This window comes from Chiloscyllium plagiosum, chromosome 3 (genome assembly GCF_004010195.1).
Source record: "Chiloscyllium plagiosum isolate BGI_BamShark_2017 chromosome 3, ASM401019v2, whole genome shotgun sequence".
Lineage (NCBI taxonomy): Eukaryota > Metazoa > Chordata > Chondrichthyes > Orectolobiformes > Hemiscylliidae > Chiloscyllium > Chiloscyllium plagiosum.
In genome coordinates, this window is record NC_057712.1 from 109,412,096 (window position 1) to 109,437,573 (window position 25,478).

Below are 25,478 nucleotides of genomic sequence, written 5' to 3' on the forward strand. Positions count from 1 at the left end.
TGGGAATGGTCCTCCTGGGAGCAGATGCGGCGAAGGAGAAGGAATTGGGAATATGGGATGACGTTTTTACAGGGGGCAGGGTGGGAAGAAGTGTAACCTAGGCAGCTGTGGGAGTCAGTCGGTTTATAGTATACGTCCGTGTTGAGTCGGTCGTCCGAGATAGTGATGGAAAGGTCTAGGAAGGGGAGGGAGGAGTCTGTGACGGTCCAGGTAAATTTGAGGTCGGAGTGGAAGGTGTTAGTAAAGTGGATGAACTGTTCAACCGCCTCGTGGGAGCACGAGGTAGCGCCGATACAGTCATCAATGTAGCGGAGGAAAAGGTGGGGGGTGGTGCCAGTGTAGCTGTGGAAGATGGACTGTTCTACATATCCTACAAAGAGGCAGGCATAGCTAGGGTCCATGCGGGTGCCCATGGCTACTCCTTTGGTTTGGAGGAAGTGGGAGGATTGGAAGGAGAAGTTGTTCAGAGTGAGGACCAGTTCAGTCAGCCGAAGGAGAGTGTCAGTGGAAGGGTACTGGTTGGTTCGGTGGGAAAGGAAGAAGCGGAGGGCTTTGAGGCCTTCGTGATGGGGGATTGAGGTGTATAGGGACTGGATGTCCATGGTGAAGATAAGGCGTTGGGGGCCGGGGAAGTGAAAATCATGGAGGAGGTGGAGGGCGTGGGTGGTGTCCCGAACGTAGGTGGGGAGTTCTTGGACTAAGGGGGACAGGACCGTGTCAAGGTATGCAGAGATGAGTTCAGTGGGGCAGGAGCAGGCTGAGACAATGGGTCAGCTGGGGCAGTCAGGTTAATACAGCAAACCAGGCTAACGCATGCTGGGGACATGGTTTGAATGGTGAAATTTGAATTCAATAAATCTGCAAGTATAAACTGGCCCAATTAGTATATAAGAACTAGGAACAGGGGTAGGCAATTCAGCCCCACAAGCCTGCTCCTTCATTTGATATGATCACGGTTGATCTCATTTCAGACCCAAATTCATTTTCCTGCCTGGTCTCCATAACTCTCTTACTCATTACTAATTAAAAAAAACGATCTATTCCACAAATGTAATCATATTTACAACTGTGTAACCATTGTTTTTGTCATAAAAACCCATCTGGTTAAGTAACATCTTTTAGGCAAGGAACTTTACTATTCTTACCTGGCCTATAGTGACCCCAGACCCAGAGCAATTTGGTTGACTCTTAATTGTCCTCTGAGATAACTAGGAACAGGAAACAAATGCCAGAGGTATCCATAGCACATATAAATTTTTTTAAAAAGCTGATGCTGGTCAAAGGTCCACACAAACTACTTGCCACAATGTGATATGGTAACATCACACCTCCCCCCTTACTTCCCTCCAAGGCCCCAAGGGATCCTTCCATATCCACCACAAATTCACCTGCACTTCCACACGCATCATTTACTGCATCCGCTGCACCCGATGTGGCCTCCTCTATATTGGGGAGACAGGCCGCCTACTTGCGGAATGTTACAGAGAACACCTCTGGGACACCTGCACCAACCAACCCAACCACTCCGTGGCTGAACACTTCAACTCTTGTCTCAGTCCCAACCCTCGAACTCAGCACCACCTCCCTAACCTGTAATCTTCTTCCTGACTTCACCGCCCCCACCCCCACTCCGGCCTATCACCCTCACCTTAACATCCTTCCACCTATCACATTTCAAACGCCCCTCCCCACCTTTTATCTTAGCCTGCTTGGCACACTTTCCTCATTCCTGAAGAAGGGCTCATACCCGAAACGTCGATTCTCCTGCTCCTTGGATGCTGCCTGACCTGTTGCGCTTTTCCAGCAACACATTTTCAGCTATGGTAACAGTAACCAATTTCAAGTGGCAAATGCTTATTAAGCACAAACAAACTTGAAATGTGTCTCTTTAAACAATAATTCAACATATTTCAACATGTTGAAGACTTCAACAACTTTCATAATTCATGGGCCTACAAAGAATGTCACCAAACTGGAATGGATCTCATTAACTGTGTTTCTGGCCTAGGTTTCCACTGCATAGTGGAAATATGGCTATTTCTTTGTCCTCAGCAGACTGATCCCAGCAAAGGGCAACCATTACCAGCATCTTACTGAAATCTTGGAAAGAATTGCTTGATCACAGTAAATCTGAATATTGCTGAAAAGAGATCGAGGAGGCTAATGCAATGCTGGTCTTTGTATCTGGAGGATTGGAGTATAAACTCACAGAAGTTATGCAGCAGCTATACAAAACCTTGGTTAGACACCACTTGGGACTACTTGAGCAGATCTGAGCAACACACCTTTGAAAGCATTTATTGGCCCTGGAGGGATTCCAACAAAGGGTTTACAAGAATGGAATCTGAACTTCAGGTATTGTGTGAGGAGATTATGCAAATTAGGTCAGTTTCCTCAAAAATATAAAAGGAAAAGAGATGATCTATCAAGTCTTCAATACATTAACAAGAAAAGACAGGGTGGATAAAGATAAACTATTTTCAATGGTTAGGGATTCTGGAATTAGGTGGCAGAGTCTGAGAACTGGGGTCAGACCATTCAGGACAGATGATAGGAAGCACTTCTACACAGATGATGGTAGAGGTTTGGAATGCTCTACCACAAACAGCCACTGATACTAGAATCAGTTGTTCATTTTAATCTAAGTTTTCAGGGATTTTGTTAAGGGATATAGGCCAAAGGCAAGTACGCAAATCAGCCATTATCTCACTGAATGGTGGAACAGGGTCAAAGGCCTACTCATGTTCGTATGTTCCTATCTATGTTGTAAAACTTTCTTACTTGCATTCATCAGGACAATTGAAGAATGTCCCATCACAACAAGTTACAGTATAAGGAAAAAGATGCTGATTGTTTAGCAAGTTGACTCTGATTTTCTGTGGCAATGTGTCAGCCAGAAACACAAGAATGTTAGACTCACCGAGTTTCTAGGTAATTCAAAAAGGCCCAAGGCTTGAATATATATTCCGTATGTTTGCAGAGAATGGGTCCCTGCAAATCAATGTATGTCACTTTTAGCAAACCTAAAGTTACAAGCTGACTGATTCATTTAAATGGATTGGTAATGTAGTTATTAGCATGTGGGAATGTTAAGTAAGCACCAGTTAGGTATATAAATCATACTTCCCAACTGTTGGCTGATTGATTCAAACATGCAGATAGGGGCTTCAAATGGTAGTTTGGTCGCTTATAATAGGCAGACATCAGACTGGCTCAATCAGCCTGCACTTGCAAACCCAAAAAACTGTGTACTGTACTGTTAAAATGTGATTCCACACCTGAGTAGCACTTGCTAAACTATCTGTATGTTCTCATACGTACATTAGCAACTAATTTAAGATGGTCAGCTAAGCTCACAACTTGGCTTACTTACACTTTTTTGAAATTCATTCATTCATGGGATGTGAACATTGTTGGGTGCCAGAGTTATTATCCATTTCTAGTTGTCACTTGAACTGACTGGCTTGCTAGGGCTCTTTCAACAGGCAGTTGAGAGTCAACCACATTCATGTGGATCTGAAGTCACATGTAGGCTAGACCAATTGAGGACGGCAAATTTCCTTCCCCAAAGGGAATTGTTTTCATGACAATTAACAACAATTCCATGGTCACCATTAGACCAGGATTTTAAAGTTCTACCAGCCACGGTAGGATGTGATCCTCTGTCCTGAGATCGTGACTTATCTTTGTAGATTACTAGTCCAGTAACAATACTACTATGCCACCAACTCCCCTTGGTCACAGTAGTAAGTTTTAAGCAGCATTTTAAAGGAAAGCTAAAGAGGAAGAATAGTTTGGACTGAAAATTCCTGAGATTAGGGACTAGATTTTAACACAGGAATAAGCATTTTAAAATGGAAAGTTTGATGAAGTGAACGTCAATATGGAGAGAATGTACAACTCACTGGGTAAATGGGAACTTGTGCATTTTAGAATAAAGGCAGAGATATAGATGAACATAGGTTTACAGACAGAATATTGGCTGTCCAGAATTGTTTTTGCAAATCAGAGTAGAAACTTTCCACCCACTTTGTTTCACATTATTATAAGATCTGAAATTTGCCAGTTTTGCTTTAAGGCAACTAACAAAGCATGATTTACAATAGGTAAAATATTAACTGCCAAGATTTCTATATTGCTGATGATTGGTATCTACCAAATTCAAATGAATTGCTGTTATAAACATTAGTTCAAATATTAGTTTGATTAAAACACAATTTGTATTATGAAGCTTCAAGCTGATTTGCCTTTAAAAGGCTCTTGCTTGCAATATCACAATTTTAACACAGAAGTAAGGTAGCAAAATTACCTTGAAATGTACTATAATGTTCCATGGTAGTGCAGTGTTCGATGCATGAAGGTCAAAAAGTAACCCAATTGGATAATGCCTAACGAAAGAAAAGGAAACCAGATTGGTCACTGAAATAGGAAGAAAAATACTCTACATAATTTCATGCCCTGAACATTTCAGCCATTTTCATTTTGTAACATATTCGACTAAGTGGGAAAATTAGTTGTTTACATCTGATGCTTTATTAATACCAGATTTTTTAAAATCATTAGTACTCACCAACCTGTAACCTGCTTTTTCTAATTAACCTATACAGAGATGTTATCATACACCTCTGGAGCAGATGGGACTTGAATCTGGGTGTCTCAGTTCAGGGTAGGGACAGTACCACAAGAGGGCACTTCACCAAGCTTTAATACCATAAATAGGTTAATTTCCCAATTACAGTGTAATGATAAGTAAATTCATTGTGCATAAGCATACTGGAAGTTAAGTCTGGTATGGAGTACTATTGCCTGAAACATTAGGGTTATTTCTTCATCATTAAAATAAAACCAATTTGAGTAGAAAGGCAGTGAAGACCTGTAATTTTCTTCTGCAAACAGCAATTGTAATTTTAAAACAGTGATTGATTTTCAGGTTGGCAACTTGTAACTAGTGGAGTGCAGAAGGATCAGTGCTAAGCCACAATTATTTATGATATACATTAATAATGGGATGAGGAAAATGAATGCACTATAGTTAAGTTTGCAGGTGACAACAAATGTTAGGAAGCCAAGTTAGGATAAGAGAGTCTGCAGAGGAATATTGACAGGTTAAGCAAAAGTGAAAACACTTGGGAGCTGGAATATAATGTGGGAAAATGTGAGGTTAGGCACTTGGGCAAAAGATAGAGGAATTGAATATTATTTAAATGGAGAAAGACTGCAGAAAGTTACAGATCAGAGGGATGTGAGAGTCCTCATCCATGAAAAACAAAAAGTTTGCATGCAGTTTCAGGGGGATAGTGAAAGCAAATGGAGTCCTTTATTTCAAAAGAATGGAGGAGTATAACAGTTCAGGAATTTTGCTGAAACTATACAAGGCACTAGACCAGTTTTGGGCCCGTTATGCAAGGAGGAGAGTATACGGACATTGAAGGCAGTCCAGAGAAAGTTCATTCGGCTGATAATAATCATAACTATTTTAGGAGAAGAGGTTGAATAGTGTTGGCCTGTACTCATGGGAATTTAGAAGGATGACAGGTAATCTTATTGAAACACACAAGATTCTTAAGGGATCTGGCAGATACAAAAATGTCCTTTCTCCCTGTGGAAAGATTTAGGAACAGGGGGCATATTCTCAGAATAAGGGGTTACACATTTAAGACAAGGAAGGATTTCTTCTGTGGAAGTCTTTACTACAGATGGCTATCAAGGCTGGGTAGTTAAGTATATTCAAGGCTAACAGATTTTTAATCAATAAGGTAATCAAGGGTTTTAGGGAAAAGGCAGAAAAGTGAAGTTGAGGATCATCGGAATCAGCCACAATTTCATTGAATGGCTGAGCATGTTCATTGAGGTGAACAGTGCCCAGAGTGTGGTGCTGGAAAAGCACAGACGATCAGGCAGGATCAGAGGAGCAGGAGAATTGACTTTTCGGGCATAAGCCCTTCATCAGGTGCTCTACTTATGCTCTATGTCTTATGATAGATTTCATGTCACCCAAAGATTTGGACTTTAAACAATACATGACACTGACAGATATATGGAGCCAGTCATAGAGTAGTCATGCTCTCAATTCTGCCACACATTTAAGTGTTAAATGGTTTATTATAACTTATATATTCCTGTCAATCACAGTAACCAAACTAGGAAAAATCTGTTGGATCCTAAACATGCACGGGTGTGGGAGCAGTAATGATTTTTTTTGGAGGGGGGGATCCGCATTGGAAGCTAGATTCTTACTGCCTGGGAGAGAGAGGACAGCTGCTGTGAGAAAATAATTTCTTTTTATTTTGTATTACAGGAGACACTATTGCCAGGCTGCTGTTTCGCGTCCTGAAAAGAAGAGGTTCCTATGTCAGGTATCAGTACAAAACAAGCGTGATAACTTCCCAAAGACAGCATGACCACCCACCACCACACCCCAACTTCCAATGAAATTCTTTAGCAATGCTACAAATTACACTATTTTGCCTTGATCATAAAATCAGTCGCCACACGTCCGAGGGTTCGAAACAGTTCGAACCCATAAAAGATTTATCAGAACACAGATTTAAATTAATTTGCCATAGAAGCATATACAAGAGAAAAAAAATCTTTTTCACACAACAAGTCGTTACGGTCTGGGGTTCGTAAGCTCAGTTTGCTGGACGGTTAGCTTACAATGCAGAGTGATGCCAACTTGGTCGTTCAACTCCCACACTGGCCAAGATTGCCTAGGATGACTGTCCTTCTCACCCTCTCTTGCCTGAGGTGTGGTGATACTCACCAATTAAGCCATTACCAGTCATCTCTCACTAATGAGAGAGCAGGCCTACAGGTCCAATTAGACCATGGCACCTTACACCTTGGTTAGGGTCTGGAATGCACTGCCTGGAAGCATGGTGATGCAGGTTTAATCAAGGCATTCAAGAGAGTATTTGATACTTATTTAAACTGGAACAATCTCACAATTATGAGGAAAAGGCAGGAGAATAGTACTAAGTCATAGCACTCTTTTTCAAAAGACTGTGCAGATGTGATAGTCTGAATGGCCCCCTTTTACACTGTAACTACTGAGAAATTTGCCCTCAACGTGCTATATTGCCTACATGAAGGTCTCAATTCCCACTGACTAGCAGTCAAGTCGAATCATCCACCGGTGAAAAATGAAAAAGCCCAGTTCAAGAATCATTCCCTAAACAGAATTCATCCTCTCCAACCACTTGAATTTTAACCAATCTTTGCAGTGAAACTTTGCAAGAGTTACAATCAAATTGCCAAAATAACTCTCACACCAGAGGCCTAACCCCAACTGCAAAGAACAACGAAATCATATCACGTGCCATCAACCTTGCAAGCTTCTCTTATATATCACACCCTCTGTCCAACAGGGAGCAAGTATCCACCATGTATAAATTTGCACTTCATGCTTGGAGCTAAGTAATGAACACCTGTAAAGTAGGTCAACCAACTTCCACACCAGAAACATACAAGTAAATTATCTGCAGAACATACATCAAACTGTTGGATCATATCTACAGCTACACCCGTAGCTACAAAAGCACCTTCTCTTCCAACCTGCTCACTAGCTTCCAAACCCTCCAGCCTGAAGCGTAACTGAATAATCTACGTAGCTTTTCTTGCCAATTACCAATTGACAACATGCCCCACTTCGCCTATCATTCAGATCACTGCCTACCACGAAGTGACATGCATCAGTTACATTAATGATGATTCAATGTAGCTTATATATATTGCTTTTTATTCAGTGTTGAAATCTGAAAATGTAACATTTGCCCTTCTTTCCAGAAGGTGATCAATTGGGTCAATGGGCTGAGGACTGGCAGATGAGGTTTAATTTGGATTAATGCAAGGTATTGCATTTTGGCAAAACAAACAAGGACATGACTAGTACAATTGATGGTAATATCCTGAATTGTGTTCTAAAACAGGGAGATCTAAGCGTTCAGGTACATAATTATTTGTAATTTGTATCACAGGTAGATAGGGTGGTTAAAGCAGCATTTAGAATGCTTGTCTTCAATGTTCAAACCTTAAGTATAGGAGTTGGAATGTCATGTTGAGGTTGCTAAGACATCTTCTGTGTTGCTATGTGCAAGAAGGATATTATTAAATTGGAGAGGGTTCAGAGAAGATTTACCAGGATGATGCTGGGAACGGAGGGTTTGAGTTATAAAAATAAGCTGGATAAGTTGGAACTTGTTTCATTGGAGCATAGGAGGTTGAGGGGTGACCTTATAGAGGCTTATAAAATCATGAGGAGCATTGATAAGGTGAACAGCAAGGGTCATTTCCCTATGATGGAGAAGTTCAAAACCATGGGGGCATATTTTTAGGGTGAGAGAAGAAAGTTTTAAGTAGTACATGAGGGGAAACTCTTTTTTTTTTAAACAGTGTGGTTTGGGTGTGGAATGAACTGCCAGAGGAAGTGGTAGATCTGAGAAACAGTTACACTTAAAAAAACATTTGGATAAGTGCATGAATAGAAAAGGTTTGAGGAGATATGGACTAAACGCAGGCAGATGGGACTACTTTAATTTGGTAACATGATCAGCATGGACAAGTTGGAGTGAAGGGTCTGTTTCCAGCTGTATAACTCTGACTCTTAGATCTTGTGGTAAATTTTCTTCTCATACAAAAGTCATTATTTGAAAGATTTACTTAAATTGGATTAACTGGCTATAGAATAAATGCTAGGATAATGGTTGCAAATGTAACAGTAAAACTGAACAACTCTGATTAACAAAATAACATCTTTGCTCATTATTTGTACAGCAATATGGGGAAGTGGTATGTCTAATACTGTTTCAGTGTAGGCATAATCCAAAGATCGTTTCTTAAATTTATTCACAGGATGTCATCATCATTGCACTGCCATTGCCCATCTAAATGTCTCTGTAGGAAGTCGTGCTGAGCAGCCTTCTTGTAACACTCCAGTTCTGTGTGGTATAGGTACACCCACAATGCTGTTAGGGAAGCACTCCCAAGATTTTAATCCAGCAAGTGAAGAAAGGCAATATAGTTCCAAGTGATAGATAATGTGATATTAGGATGGGTGGTTGGGGAGGGGTGCGGATGTGCTTCCACGTATCTCTTGGCCCTGATCTTCTAGGGTGTAGAGGTTGAAGATCTGAAAGGAATTATCATAGCAGTTTGGAGAGTTGCTGCAATGTCTGTAGTAGAGGAAGTAAATGTTAAAGACAGGGGATAGGGTACCAATCAAATAGGGTCTGCCCTGAAATGGTGACCTTGGACTAAAACAATTCACCTCCGAAATCCACAACCAGTTTCTATTACAATTTGGCATGATTCCAACGAGCACAGTTTCCTGCCCCAATTCCCATTGACTCCAGTTTTGCTCGGGCTCCTTGATGGAGTCAGAACTCAATTGAATGTGGTTTTTATGTCGAGGGCAGCCACCCTCACCTCAAATGTAGAGTATTTTTTGTCTATGTATCAGTGAAGGATGCAAGGAAGTCTGGAAATGAGTGGTCCCAGCAGAATCCAAACTGATTAGTGAGCAACCAGGTTATCGTTAAGCATGATGGTCAATTATCTCTTCCATTTCTTTACTGATGATCAAAAGCAGACTGATACGTTAGTAACTCACCAGATTGTCTTGTCCTGCAGTGTGCGCACAGGACAGACCTGGGCATTTTCCAAATCACTGTGTACAAGCCAGTATTATTATTATATTGGAACAGGTTTGGTAACTTTATGCTCATTCTAGAACAACAGTCATTTTAGTTCTATTGGCAAAACCTTTGTAGTATCCAGTGCCTTTGGCATTGAAAAAATAGAATAAAAATGCTGATGAAATATCATTAACTAAAATGTCTGCCTATCTCTCTCCATAGGCACTGTCTGATCGGCTGAGAATCCAACAGCTTTTTATTTTACTTTAGATTTTGAGTATCCATAGAATTTTGTATTTGTGTTGACCATGCTTGCGTTGTAAAGGGAACAATTACTTTGTACTCTAGCACCATCTAGTGGCAAGCATGTACACACATACAATGAAGATAGAACTTATCAATGGGAGATTCTGGATTAGTGGTGCTGGAAGAGCACATTTCGGGCAAAAGCCCTTCCTGATGAAGGGCTTTTGCCTGAAACGTCGATTTCGAAGCTCCTTGGATGCTGCCTGAACTGCTGTGCTCTTCCAGCACCACTAATCCAGAATCTGGTTTCCAGCATCTGCAGTCATTGTTTTTACCTTATCAATGGGAGAGACAGGTGGGAAAATTGTGTTTAAATGCTCAGACACTCGGGTTGTTTAACATTAGCAGGGCATTGGCCTAGACTACGTTGTCATAATCAAACACTTCCAAGTACATCAAATATTTCACAAAAATAGAATCAGAAAACATTTTATTCACCCTACCACCTGGACGCATTATCAATAGCTGAATGAATAAAATAGGATTTTACTGTACAGCCTCACTTGTGAATTTGGTTGCTGAACTTGGTTCAACTAATCTTGATGAATGTTTGAATTCAAAACAAGAATTTCAAACCAGAACTCTCAAAAATTAGTGAAAGAACCTCAGAAAAATTTTGGTGGATATCTGGGACCAGCTCACATGTCCCATCTGTATCCACTGCTATTGGACAAAATTTGCATTGCAAGTCCTCTTGAAAACAAAATATTACAATTGATGGAATAATCATCTAATAATCCACAAATTATGAAAGGAGATTAAGTTAGCTATACAGAAAAACTATAAGCATGTATCGCTGGTCTGCCCAAGTTTCAAAGGAAGTTTGATGTCGAGGTGCTGGTGATGGACTGGGGTGGACAAAGTTAAAAATCATACAACACCAGGTTATTGTCCAACAGATTTATTTGGAAGTACAAGCGTTCAGAGTGCTGATCCTTCATCAGGGTAGCTACCCTGACGAAGGAGCAGCACTCCAAAAGCTTGTACTTCCAAATAAATCTGTTGGGACGATAACCTGGTGTTGTATGATTTTTAATTTTGAGAAAGTGAGGACTGCAGATGCTGGAGATGTGAGCTGAAAAATGTGTTGCTGGAAAAGCGCAGGTCAGGCAGCATCCAAGGAGCAGGAGAATTGACGTTTCGGGCATAAGGGCTTATGCCCGAAATGCTGATTTTTAACCTTGTCAAAGAAGGTTGACTTTGATAATCTATTTCTTGCTAACTATGCTAGTACAGTATTTTATTGGGTATCATGCTACTACATGACATTGCATTAAATTACTTGGACAAAGCACACTTAAATATCATATGCATTTCCTCCACTGTTTAATAAATGTGGTTTTCCAAAAGTATCATAGTTAACTTTATTCTCAAATTGTGATATAGTTATTTCTACTAATTTGTAAAACAAAGCTCAAATTGATAATAACTGTGTAATATAACTTATTTCTGGAAGATTTTACTAATTCAGGTCATTCATTCCTTAGGTTATTTTAAAGGAGTAAACAACAGCCACTGAATCTTGCTGCATAGAAGGGAACCATTCTGCCAACATTCCTGCTCTTTGAGTTGTCCAGTAAGTTTCATTTCCCTGCTCATTTCCCATTACTCTCCAATTTTTTCCTTTCAAACATATTCCCAATTCCCTTCTGAAAAGGGGAGATCCAATCTGCTGCCATCACCTTTTGAATGAATCTCTCCCTTCAGGCAGCATTTCCATTGTCCAAGCTAATCATAACTTACCACACACCTCTAAGCTATGACAATAATGTGTTTAATAGAGAGTCAAGCCTGAAAAATTCCCTCACTTTGTATGGGTATAGAACCCTTTCCAAAAGCCTAATTTAGCACCACAAATTGTCAATTGACCAATGATGCCCTCCTTTAGTCAGTGCATTCAAAAGAAATCTATTTCATTAAATAACTTCCCTATCTTTTCAGAAGATGTACTATTATACAAAATTTGAAGAAATAATGGATGAGAAGTATTTTGAGTTTACAGACCAGAACTGAATCAGATGAACATCAATTTCATACAGCTCAGATGTCATATAGGACAGGTGAGAGTCAGAGAAGGACTGTCCAAAACAACCAACATCTATTATATCTATCAATGCCTGTTAAGTATAGAATTCATCTTTATTTTCGTGATAATGCCTTCCAAATATCAAAATCTGCTTCAAATAATCAGAATTCGGGGCGACATGGTGGCTCAGTGGTTAGCACTGCTGCCTCATAGGGACTCAGGTTCGATTCCAGCTTCGGGTGAATGTCTGTGTGGAGTTTGCACATTCTCCCCGTATCTGCATGGGTTTCCTCCGGGTGCTCCGGTTTCCTCCCACAGTCCAAAGATGTGCAGGTCAGGTGAACTGGCCATGTTAAATTGTCCATAGTGTAGGGTGCATTAGTCAGAGGGAAGTGGGTCTGGGTGGGTTGCTCTTTGGAGGGTCGGTGTGGACTTGTTGGGCCGAAGGGCCTGTTTCCACACTGCAGGAAATCTAATCTAATCTAATTCCTTTTCTCTTAGCAAGTTTCATTCAGTTTAGTAGTGATACCATGGCTAATATAATACTTATTGTAATATCATGTAAAATGTCTCTTATATTAAGCAGAAAAAAATTATCCACTGAATTTCATCACATTATGTAGCTTTTGTCATAAACTTATTAAAAATAGCAATCTTTCAAGATGAGTTAATTCATAAATGTATGTTTACTTAGCTAATTTTATATGCATCTCAGTAAGAAACTTCCTCAAACTTGTGAATTCCTAACTCATGAGAATACATTTTGCAATCATAGTTGATAGTGACATTCAAGTGCCTTGACTGGATGAATGCAGCTCCAACAATCGTCAAGTTTGACAGCAAGAGTAAAGCAGAACAATGAGTGGCACCTCACCCATCGTTACTAATACTTATCCCTCCACTGCCAACATTTTGTGGTAACAATGGGTGACATTTACAAGGTACTCTGCAACAGCTCATCAAGCTTCTTTTAACATCACCTTTCAAACTTCTGACTTCTACCACTTAGAAGGGCCGTTGGTGCATGGAAACCATAAGCTGCAACATCCCCGCCAAGCCACACACCATTCTAACTTGGAACTTAATCAACTTTCCTTCAGTGCTACTTGGTCAAAATCCTGGAACAACCTAACAACATTCTTGTTGTACCAGCACCACACAGACAGAAGTCATTTTAGTTCATCACCATCTTAAGGCAATTAAGGATGTGCAACAAATGCGAGAATCATAAGTTATGTCCACATGCCATATTATTTTTACAAAGAGGTTATAAAGTTGAAACTTAAAGCACATCCTTAAAAACAGAGCAATGAACACCAAAAGCATTGCATCCATCTGTTACAAACATAGTCACCTCATGTTTTGTATAGCAAGCTAATGTCTTTAAAATGGACACAAATAATTTTCCTAAATGGCTTTCAGAACCATATGACTTCTCCTGTGGGTTCAACTGTAGCCAAAGCAGATAGATTGCATTATATTAAGAATCAATCACAAACAATTAAACATCGACTCTCCTGCTCCTTGGATGGTGCCTGATCTGCTATGCTTTTCCAGCACCACACATCTGCAGCCGTTGTGTTTGATTGTGATAAACATGGTGTTGGAAAGCCATGCAAATGAAAGCCATCTGAACACCATGACAGAGACACTGAAACAAATGCTCTCAACAGGGAGAGAGGGTAAGTCTTTGACAGAAAATGAGCTAAAGGTCTGCTGATCTGAATCAGATTGCCAACAGTCACAACCCACACAACCATGAAAATAAAACAAAGGAGAATTCAGTCACTCACTCCTAAAAGCTGAATTCACCTGTGGGAACACCTACAACTATCTGACGATAGAAACCATCAAAGCTGCTGGAGCTGATTTCAAATTTCAAGCCTTCAAAAAGACAATCATCAAACAAGTCTACAATATTGAGACTAATCAGATTTTTCATTTCATTTCAAAAGGCTTAAATTGTCCCCATCCACCACCACCCTCCTTTATCTGGCCAAGGGAGTCCTCACTTTCAGCAACTTCTCCTTTAACTCCTCCCACCACCTTCAGGTAAAAGGAAGCTGTCGGTAACCACATAGGTCTCAGATATTCCTATCTCTATGTGGGGTACATGGAACAATACTTTTCGACCCCTACCCACTCTTTTCTCCGATGTATTGATGACATAGTCAGTGCTGCTTCCCTCTCTTGCCCAGAACTGGAAAAGTTTACCAATTTAGTTTCCAATTTCCACCCTGCTCTCACCTTCATTTGATCCAGCTCTGACTCCTCCCTTCCTCGACAAGTTTGGTTCAATTTTGAGGATTACCTGGCCACCAAATTCCACTGTAAATCCACTGATTCCAAGTTACCTTGACTATATATCCTCACACTCTGCTTCCCATTCTTCCATCTCATCCGTTCTAATGACACCAATTTCGACAAGAGGGGCCTCTGAAATGTCCACCTTCTTCTCAACTGAGAAATTCCTCCCCACCTCCATCATGGCTTCAGGTGTGTTCAACCCATATCCTGCACTGCAGCCCTCATTCCCTCTCTTCCCTCCCATTACAGCAATATGCTCCTCCATTAAACAGGATCATGGCTGATCTTATCTTGGCTTAAAAATGTGGTGCTGTAAAAGCGCAGCAGGTCAGGCTGCATCCAAGGAGAAGGAGAATCGACGTTTCGGACATGAGCCCTTCTTCAGGAAGGGCTTGATCTTACCTTGGTCTCAACTCCACTTACTTAACTACGCGTCAAGCCTTTATCTCACTTTTTATCAGAACATATCTATTTATTTCTTGAATCTGTCGACTAATTCTGCCGCCACTGCACTCTGGGGCAATGAGCACCACAGATTCACCACAAGCAGAGAAGCAGTTTCTCCTCATGAGGTTTGAGGCTACTTCCTCTCACATTATATTTATGACTTCTTCTTTGATACTTCCAGAAGGGGAACATCTGATCAACATCCACTTTATCAATCCCCTTTAGCATTTTATATACCTCAATTAGAACTCACCTCATCATTATCCTGAACTTCAATTACAAGCTTTCCAACTGCTCCTAGTGTGACAGCCTTTTAATCCCTGGGAATCAACTTGGTGAACATCCTTTACACTGCCTCCAATACCAATTCAGCCTACATACCCACTTTTTGCGATTCATGCACAATGAAGTCCAGGTCCCTTTACATTGATGCATTTTGAACCTACTTCCTATTTATATAGTAATATGGCCCCTATATATGCCCTTTTAAACTCAATCTGCTAGATTCTGGCCCATTCTCTTAGCCTATAAATATCCATCTGTAAACTCTCTTATCACTGCCTGATTTCCCAGCTATCATCTGCAAATTTTGCTGTTACACTCTGTCCCTACTAGCAAATCATTTATAAAGTCAAGGTAAATGATTATAAATCGTGGAGGTCTGAGAACTGAACTGAACCCTGTGACACCCCATTACTACAGTTCATCCAGCGAAAAGACCCACCTATCCCAACTCTCTTCTTTCTGTCAGTCAGCCAGTCCTTGATCCAAGCCAAGACTCTACCTTTAATCCCTGGGATCTAATCATCTGGATCAGTCCTTTATGCAGCACCTTCTCTAATGTCTTCTGGAAGTCAAGATACACATCTACCTAATTCCCATTATCCACCTTGCTGGTTACATCCTCAGAGAACTCCAGCAAGTTTATCAACTATGACTTGCCCTCATGAAACCGTGCTGACACTGGTGAATTCTGCTTTATTTTTCGAAGAGTTCAGTTATCTCCGCCCTTAAGATTGACCCCAGCAAAAGGTCAAACTAACTGGTCTATAGTTTCTCACTTTTTGCCTATCTCCTTTTTTGAATCATGGTGTCACATTAACATATTTTCAGCCAACTGGTGCCTTTCCAGATTCCAGGGAGTTTTGGAATATCATTACTAATGCATTCACTATTGCCAATGCCATCTCATTTTATATTTTAAGGTGCGGGACATCAGGAACCAGGGACTTATCTGACTTTAATTCAATCAGTTCACTTAATACCTTCTCCCTAGTTATAGTAATTTCATCAAGTTCCTCTGAAGTCTTTAGGAAGGAATTATTTCACTGTGAAAACAGAGAAAATATTGGTTTAGTGTCTCTGCCATTTCTGAGTTTCCCATTACTACCTCGCCATTTTCGTCCTCCCCCACCATCCCACCAGCATTCAAATCCTTAGCCGCCATTTCCACCACCTCCAGTAGGATGCCACCAGAGACATACTCCCCTCCCCTTCTTGTCAGCCTTCTGCACAGACCATTCCCTCCAGACACCTTTGTCCACTCCTCCACACCCAATACCACCTTCTGAGTAATGCAAGATAGAAGACGAAAAAAAAATTGTGGTCGTCAGAGCTGCTCCTTTTTTGAGGTATTTTAGTTGGTGGAGCTGATTTTGTCAAATTTCAGGAACAGTAATTACTATTTTATGCGCTATTGCATTATTTTAGAACTTCGGGGGAAAAAATCAAACAATGTCAGTTTAAACAGAAGGGAGACAATAGCAGAGACTACATGGTCGGAGTTGGGGGGGGGAGGAGGAGGGGGAAAGAGAGCGCGAGAAAGCAAGAAAAAGAGAAACCTACACTGCTGTCTGACACAGCAGTGAATCTGCCTTTGTTGTTTCGAATTGAAGTATCTCTGGACATTGGAGTGCATCTAAGAAAAATTAACAAACAACAAAACTCACAGCAGATCTTGGAGGAACCTGTGTGGGACAGCTCACAGCACAGGAGCAGATAAGTGCATGACTTTTAAGTGTAAAGTTGCTTTTTTTTGTAAATCTACAATAGGGAGTTGAGTAGGTTCTTTTTGATTATATGTTTTATTGAGATCTGTCTCTTGATTAGGATTTAAAAATATAAAATATAGGTACTAAATTATCCTGAAGCAGTGTTTTTTTACAGCAGTAAGCCTATGCTATTTTCTGGATCTGCTGACTGTTCAGGTGCAAAGATGGCCTCTAGTAGAGTGATGTGCCCTTCCTGTCAAATGTGGGAGGCTAGGGGCGATTTCCATGTTACTGATGATTACGTCTGCTGGAAGTGTATTTGGTGGTGAATCCTATCAGATCACAAGGAATCGGTTGGACTGGAATTTAGAGGCATTGAGGAATTTACAGAAGCTAGGGGGTGTGATGGATGGCAGTTATAGGAATGGAGGAAAAATTGCAGATAGAGGAGGGAAACAGGTAGTGCAAGAGTCTCCTGTGGCTATTCAAACAAGTAGTCTGTTTTGGAAAATGTAGGGAATGATGGATTCTCAGGGGAAAGTAGCACAAACAGCCAAGTTTCTGTTGCCAAAACTGGCTCTAGTGTAATGAGGGGTACGTCAGGTTATAAGCGATCGATTGTGATAGGGGAGTCTGTAGTCAGAGGCACAGACAGGTGCTTCTGCAAGCAAAAGCGAGAAATCAGAATGGTATGCTGTTTCCCTAGTGCCAGGATCTAGGATCTCTCAGACATAATGCAGAATATTCTCAAAGGGGAGTGAGATCAGCAGGAGGCTGTTGCACACATTGGAACTAACGTGGAATGGAACTAACATAGAATGGAAAAGGATGAGATTCTGAAGGGAGAATGTAGGAAGTTAGGCAGGAATTTTAAAAGGAGGCCCTTGATGGTAGTAATACCTGTATTCCTCCTATTGCCACGAGTTAGTGAGGGTAGGAATAAGAGGATAGAGCATATGAATGCATGGTTGAGGAGCTGGTGCAGGGAGAGGAAGGCCAATTTCGATGGTATAAGGCAAGGACTTTGAACAGTTGATTGGATGCGGATGTTCGCAGGTAAACGGATGGTTGGAAAATGGGAAGCCTTCAAAAATGAGAACGCGAGTCCAGATGTAATAGATTCCTGTTCGGGCGAAAGGCAAGGCTGGTAGGTGTAGGGAATGTGGGATGACTAGAGAAATTGAGATGTTGCATAAGAAAAAGGAAGCATATGTCAGTATAGACAGCAGAGATTGAGTGAATCCTTAGAAGAGTATAAAGGCAGTAGGAGTATGGTTAAGAGAGAAATCAGGAGAGCAAAACAGGGACACAAGAAAGCTTTGGCAAATAGGGTTAAGGAGAATTCAAAGGGATTTCATAAACACATTAAGGATAAAAGGGTAACCAGGGACAGAACAGAACCCCTCAAAGTACAGCAAGGCAGCCTCTGTGTGAAACTGCGAGAGATGGGGAGATACTAAATGAGTATATTGCATCAGTGTTTACTGTGGAGAAGGACGTGGAATGTAAGGAAATAAATGGTGACATCTTGAAAAATGCTCAGACCACAGAGGTGGTGGTGCTGGATGTCTTAAAATGCATAAAGGTGGAAAAATCCCCACAACCTAATCAGGTGTGCCCTAGAACTCTGTGGGAAGCTAGTGAAGTGATTGCTGGGCCCCTTGTTGAGATATTTGTATCATTAATAATCACGGGTGAGGTGTTGAAAGACTGGATGTAGGCTAACGTGGTGCCAGTATTTAAGAAAGATGGTAAGAAAAAGCCAGGGAACTTTCGACCACTGAGCAAGTTGTTGGAGGGAATCCTGAGGGACAAGATTTACATGTATTTGGATGGGCAAGGACTGATTAGGGATAGTCAACATGATAGAAGGTGGTGGGGTATTGCTATTCAGACTGGAGGACTGTGACCAGTGGTATGCCACAAGTGCTGGGTTCACTACTTTTCATCATTTATATAAATTATTTGGATCATTAGGGGTATTGTTAGTACGTTTGCAGATGACACCAAAATTGGAAGTGTAGTGGACAGTGAAGAAGGTGACCTTAGAGTACAATGGGATCTTAATCAGATGGCCAGACAGCATCCAGGGAACAGGAGAATCGACGTTTCGGGCTTATGCCCGAAACGTCGATTCTCCTGTTCCCTGGATGCTGCCTGGCCTGCTGCGCTTTTCCAGCAACACATTTTCAGCTCTGATCTCCAGCATCTGCAGACCTCAGTTTCTCCTCTTAATCAGATGGGCCAATGAGCTAAGGAGTGGCAGATGGAGTTTAATTTAGATAAATGGATGCTGCATTTTAGAAAGGCAAATCAGGACAGGACCAATATACTTATTGATAAAGGTCCTGGGGACTGTTGCTGAACAAAGACGTTGAAATGCAGGTTCAGTTCCTTGAAAGTAGAGTCGCAGGTGAAGGATAGAATAGTGAAGGCGGTGTTTTGTATGCTTTCCTTTATTGGTCAGAACATTTGAGCATAGGATTTGAGGTCATGTTGCGGCTGGACAAGACATTGGTTAAGCCATTTTTGGAGTATAGTGTGTAACTCTGGTCTCCCTTCTGTGGGAAGGATGTTGTGAAACTTGAAAAGATTCACAAGGATGTTGCCAGGGTTGGACGGTTTGAGCTATAGGGAGAGTCTGAATAGGGTGGGGCTGTTTTCTCTGGAGCATTGGAGACTGAGACGAGACCTTATGGAGGTTTATAAAATCATGAGGGGCATGGATAGGGTAATCAGACAAGATCTCTCTTCTCCTCCTCTCCCACTCCCCCCCACCCAGTACTTGACAATTAAAGGGGGTTACTGACAAGCTTATGCAAATTATTACTTCAAGGATAAATCCAAGGACTTGTGGGACCTGTGGCTGTGTTACATTACTACTTTCCATAATATTCAATCAATATTTTCACATTAGATTTACAATATGGGACAAATGCTCCATTTATAGTGTCCTAGTACATCAGCGAATGACACTCAGAGTACTGCACTCTTTACGAGTATGACTCTGAATCTGGAACAGTTGCAGCAAAAGTACATGGAAGGTAGACGCACATTTTTTTTTGTCCATCCCTCAATGCCTCTGAGAAAATGATGGTGAACGGTCTTCTTGAACTGCTGCATTACTTCAGGTTTTGACAAACACATATTGACCACTCCAGTATGACTTCTGTTCGAACGGAATTAAACATACAATCATGTGTCTGTCGCCGGCTGACTAATCTGATTTATCCCAAATCACACATGCTTGGTGTTCAGAAATCATAGCAGGTCAGGCAGCATCCAGGGAACAGGAGATTCGACGTTTCGGGCACAGGCCCTTCTTCAGGGCCTGTGCCCGAAACATCGAATCTCCTGTTCCCTGGATGCTGCCTGACCTGCTGTGCTGTTCCAGCAATAAAGTTTCAACTTTGATCTCCAGCATCTGCAGACCTCACTTTCTCCTGTTCAGAAATCATACCAGACTCAAAAGGATAACTGTTTCTCCCTCCAAAGATGCCACCAGACCTGAGTTTCTCCAGCACTCTCCTCTTTATTCCATGTACAAGTTAGTCGATTTTTTTTTTGAAAAGATATATTTGAGTCTCTTGCGAGCAATTGTGATGTGTATTTTAATGGGGTATAAAATTCCATTATGAAAAGACTTGCATCAATCACAGAAACCAGACTACCAACCAGCATTGTAAAATTCACAAAACAAAACATATGTATATATGACATGAAACAGAAGCTCACCACTTCAATGGTACTCCTTCATACTCAAACCACATCTCTCCTACATCCTCTTGTCTCATTACTTTCTGGAAGTGCTTTTTAGCTTTGTCAGTGACCAGCATCAAATAACTCACTCTTGGTAACAGCAGCTGAAAAGAAATTCAGCAAGTTAGCACATTTCTAGGCTTGCAAACATGCCAAAGTCAGATTGGTTTTTATCATGACAGAATCATAGGACGTGAGGAAGGGAATTCTGTGGAAATGGGCAGTCAAAATCTCTAAAAGTGCCAATGACATCTGTTACTTAGATGTTCCAGAGAAACCTTTCTGAACAAGGGTTAATTGAAAATTCAATTTTACCCTTATCTGAAATAGTCACAGATGTCAATTTTTTTTAAAATCACTTTTTTTCTAAACTTTTTTAATGGAAGGTATAACCACGTGTACCTGTTCCTCCAGTCACAAAGTTGATCTTTCCCACATCTATTATGTTTGGTGTTGATCCTTGAGGCAATGAGGATCCGTAAGAGTACAGTTTGGTGAAAGCTCACTATTCAATTTTCTTACTTGGAGAAACCTGGCATTTCACTCAATATTATTACATTCTTAAATTTATTTCAGTCTGTGCTGTGATTACATATACAGACAAGAAGCTTTGTATAAACCTTCTTCAGATGTTTCTCTGCTTCAGGGATTCATTATGACAGCACTCTTAATTCCAAGAATGATACAACATGGGAAGCCTATTGTGCCAATATGAAAATGTTTCATTTAACCTAATTCTCCATTTCTCCTTAGTAAGCCAATTTTCTATCCGTGCGACCACATCACACACAGCATGAGCTCTGATCTTGTGTAACACATTACCAAATATATTTTTTGAAATCCAAATACAACTACTGGCACCTCTTTATCAATCCTTATTACATCCTCAAAGATGTAGAACTCTCAATCCCATTCCCCTGCCCTCTCCCCGTAACCCTTGATCCCATTATCAGTCATAGAGTCATAGAGATGTACAGCATGGAAACAGACCCTTCGATCCAACCTGTCCATGCCGACCAGATATCCCAACACAATCTAGTCCCACCTACCAGCACCCGGCCCATATCCCTCCAAACCCTTCCTATTCATATACCCATCCAAATGCCTCTTAAATGTTGCAACTGTACCAGCCTCCACCACATCCTCTGGCAGCTCATTCCATACACGTACCACACTCTGCGTGAAAATGTTGCCCCTTTAGGTCTCTTTTATATCTGGCTTTGGCTTTCACAGCCTTCTACGATAATGAATTCAGATTTGAGACCCTCTGGCTGAAGAAATTCTTTTTCATCTCATGGCTGTCCCTTCATTGAGCCTATGCCCTCAGGTCTCACTATTTCCAACTGAATGGAAACTTCTTATCCATGTCCACTCTAAGTAGGCCTCTTGGTATCCTGTAAGCTTCAATGAGATCCTTCCCTCATTCCCAACTCCAAATACAAACCCAGAGTCCTCAACCACTCCTTATATGACAAGGCCTTTATCCCTGGGATAATTTCTTGTAAACCTCTTCTCGACCGGTCCAAAATCAGCACACCCTCCCTCAGATACAAGGCCCAAAACTGCTCACAATGTTCCAAATGCAGACTGACCAGAACCTTGCCACCTTCAGCAATACACCTCTGCTCTTCTATCCAGCCATCATGAAATGAATGCTAACATTGCATTTGCCTTCCTAACTGCTGACTGAATCTGCATAGTAACATTAGGAGCCCTAGTTCAGGATTCTCTTAAGGCAATTTATGATTCAGATTTCTGAAGCCTTTCTCCATTGAGAAAATAGTTTACACCTCTATTCTTCTTATCAAAGTGCATTTCCTCATACTTTACCTCATTCTATTTGTCATTTCTTTGCTCACTCTCCTAACCTGTCAAAGGCTTTCTGTAGCTTCCCTGCTTCCTCAATACAACCTGTCTCTCCACCTATCTTTTAATCATCTGCAAACCTAGCCACAATGCCCTCAGTTCCTTCATCCAGATCATTCATGTTTAACACAAATAGTTGTGGTCTCAATAAAAGCAAATTACTGCAAATGCTGGAATCTGAAACCAAAAGAGAAAATGCTGGAAAATCTCAGCAGGTCTGGCAGCATCTCTAAGAAGAGAAAGAGCTGACTTTTCGAGTCTAACTGGCCCTTTGTCAAAGCTAAATAAAGGGAGAAATAGGGAGGTATTCATACTAGGCTGAGAGAAGGTGAGTCATGACTCCAGAAGCAAAGGTAGCAATAAAGAGGTGATAATGACAGTGCATAGAGAGATTTTCGGGAGATTAGGAGCTGTGAATGACCAAGGCTGAAGTCAGTGCTATGTGACAAAATATGTGGGGGATGGGGGGAAATGGGTGAAGCAGAGGCAAAATGGAAAACAGGGGAGAAAGGGGGCAAGAGGAGAGGAAAAAGGTGATGAGAGAGTGGGGAGCGAGAGAAAGAGGAACAATCAAAATATAAGAGGTACAGAACAGTGAAATTTTTTTTAAAAAAAGATAAATAAAAGAGCAGAATGAAAACAGAGGGCTCAAACTGGAATAATCATCTGAAGTTGTTGAATTCAATGTTGTGGTCTCATCGTGGACACCTGTGGAACTTTACTAGTCACTAACTGTCATCCTGAAGATGACCTCTTTATTACCACACACTGCCTTCATGCCAGTCAGCCAATCCTCTACCTATGCCAGTACTTTGTCCCTTACACCATGTGCTCTTACCTTTTTTGGCAGCCTCGTGTTCAGCATCTTGTCAAAAGGCCTGTAGAAATGCAAACAGATCACATCCACTGGCTCTTCTCTGTCTAAATTGTTTGTTACCTCCTCAAAGAATTCTAATAGATTTGTTAGGCATGACCTCCTCTTTACGAAGCCATGCTGACTCTAATCTTTTACAATGCTTGCAAATACTCCACAATCTCATCCTTAATAATGGACTCTAAAATCTTACAAACAAGCGAGGTCAGGCTAACTGGCCTATAATTTTCGGTTTCCTATCACTCTTCCTTTTTAAACAGGGGTGTTACATTAGCTATTTTCCAGTCCTTTGGTACCCTTCCTGACTCCAGTGATTCCTGACAGCTCACTAACAACATTTCTCCAATCTCCTCAGCTATCTTGTTCAGAACTCTGGGATGTCGTCCATCTGGTCTGGGTGATTTATCTACCTTCAGATCTCTCAGCTTCCCTAGTATCTTATTCATGGTGATGGTCACTACACTCACCTCTGCCACCGACTCTTCTATAGTTTTGGTATACTCATGTTGTCTTCCACTGAGAAGACTAATGCAAAGTAACTATTCAGTATTCCACTATTTCTTTGGTTCCCATTACTACTGTTCGAGTTTCATTTTCTAGCAGTCCAATGTCCACTCTGCTGCACTCGCTTAACTTTTACATATCTAAGAACACCTGCAATGTTCTTTTATATTACGAGTTAGCTTACCTTCATTTGATTTCCCTCCACTAATTGCTTTCTTTAGATATCTTCTGCTGGCTTTTGAAGGCTTCCCACTAAACTTCACCACACTGTTTGCTTTGCCTTTTCTTTTGCGTTTATGCTGTCCCAGACTTCCCTGGTCAGCCACCGTTGCCTCATTCTCCCTTTGTACATTTCTTTTTGGGAGTGAATTTCTGATGTACTCTCCAGAATCTCCTGTCATTGCTACTCCATAGTCTTTCTTGAAGGTTCCCCTCCAATCAGCTCATGCCTTTGCAGTTACCTTTACTCAATTGTAATACTGTTACATCTGCTTCCAGCTTCTCCCTCTCAAACTGCAAGGTGAATTCTAACATACTGCCTTCCCTAAGGGTTCCTTCATCTTTCGCTCCCTAACCAAGTCTGCCTCATTACACGAAATCCAAAACGGCCTGCTCCTTAGCAAGCTCTACCACAGGCTGCTCCAAAATAAAATCTCAGAACTCCTTTTCTTGGATTCGCTACCAACCTGATTTTCCTAGTCCACCTGCATATTGTAGTCCCCAATGACTATTATAATAGTACCTTTCTTACATGCCTTTTCCATTTTCTCATGTATTGTCTGCCTCACATCCTGACAATTCTAAGAGGCCTTTGCAGTTCCTCAACTCTATCTACACAGATTCCATGCCTTGCAACTGTATATCATTTCTTGCTATCAATTTAAATTTAATTTCTTACTAACAAGGAAATCCCATCTCCTCTGCCCATTCTTTCAATTAATCCCCGAATATTCAGTTCCCAGCCCTGATCACCTTGCAGCCACATCTATGATGCCCACAGCATTATACCTGCCGATTTCAATCTGAGCTGCAAGCTCATTTACCTTCTTTCCAACATTGTGTGCATTTAAGTACAATATCCTCAGTCCTGTGTTGACTGTCCCCTTCACATAGTTGTCCCGATCTCTGCTGCGCCTCAAGTTAAATTCCTGGGCCTTTCCACACTGTCTGTCCTATTACTTATTTTGGAAACACAAATAACCTCTGCTGAGCCCTCCCACTCTTTAATTTTTTTCATAACTTTCCATGCAACTGAACTCACCCCCACTATTTAGATTAAAGCCCTATCCACACCAATCAGCTCATTTTGCCAGGTCTCTGGCCTCAGCATGATTCATGTTGAGTCCAACCCATTGAAACAGCTCCCTCCTTCCTCAGTACTGGTACTAGAGTCATAGAGATGTACAGCATGGAAACAGACCCTTCGGTCCAACCCATCCATGCCAACCAGATATCCAAACCTAATCTAGTTCCACCTGCCAGCACCCGGCCCATATCCCTCCAAACCCTTCCTATTCATATACCCATCCAAATGCCTCTTAAAAGTTGCAATTGTACCAGCCTCCACCACATCCTCTGGCAGCTCATTCCATACACGTACCACCCCAGCATGAAAATGTTGCCCCTTAGATCTCTTTTATATCTTTCCCCTCTCACCCTAAACCTATGCCCTCTAGTTCTGGACTCCCCTACCCCAGGGAAAAGACTTTGTCTATTTATCCTATCCATGCCCCTCATAATTTTGTAAACCTCTATAAGGTCACCCC

At 41.2% G+C, this 25,478-nt stretch overlaps 1 protein-coding gene across 6 annotated transcripts in view; it reads right to left on the reverse strand.

Annotated features, from left to right (window-relative positions):
• The window catches only part of atg5 (ATG5 autophagy related 5 homolog (S. cerevisiae)), a 157,483-nt gene that overhangs the window by 126,705 nt on the left and 5,300 nt on the right, over nucleotides 1–25,478 (reverse strand). For 5 of the 6 annotated variants that reach the window (XR_006311231.1, XM_043687041.1, XM_043687043.1 and 2 more), the window contains exons 3-4: nucleotides 20,445–20,572; nucleotides 4,310–4,388 (exon numbers count right to left, since the gene is read on the reverse strand). Coding sequence is in view for 5 of the 6 variants with exons in the window: in XM_043687041.1 (XP_043542976.1) it covers nucleotides 4,310–4,388; nucleotides 20,445–20,572 (207 nt within the window). In the remaining variant the exon portion in view is untranslated. The remainder of the gene's footprint in view (nucleotides 1–4,309; nucleotides 4,389–20,444; nucleotides 20,573–25,478) is intronic. The other variant, XM_043687045.1, reaches the window with a different exon arrangement.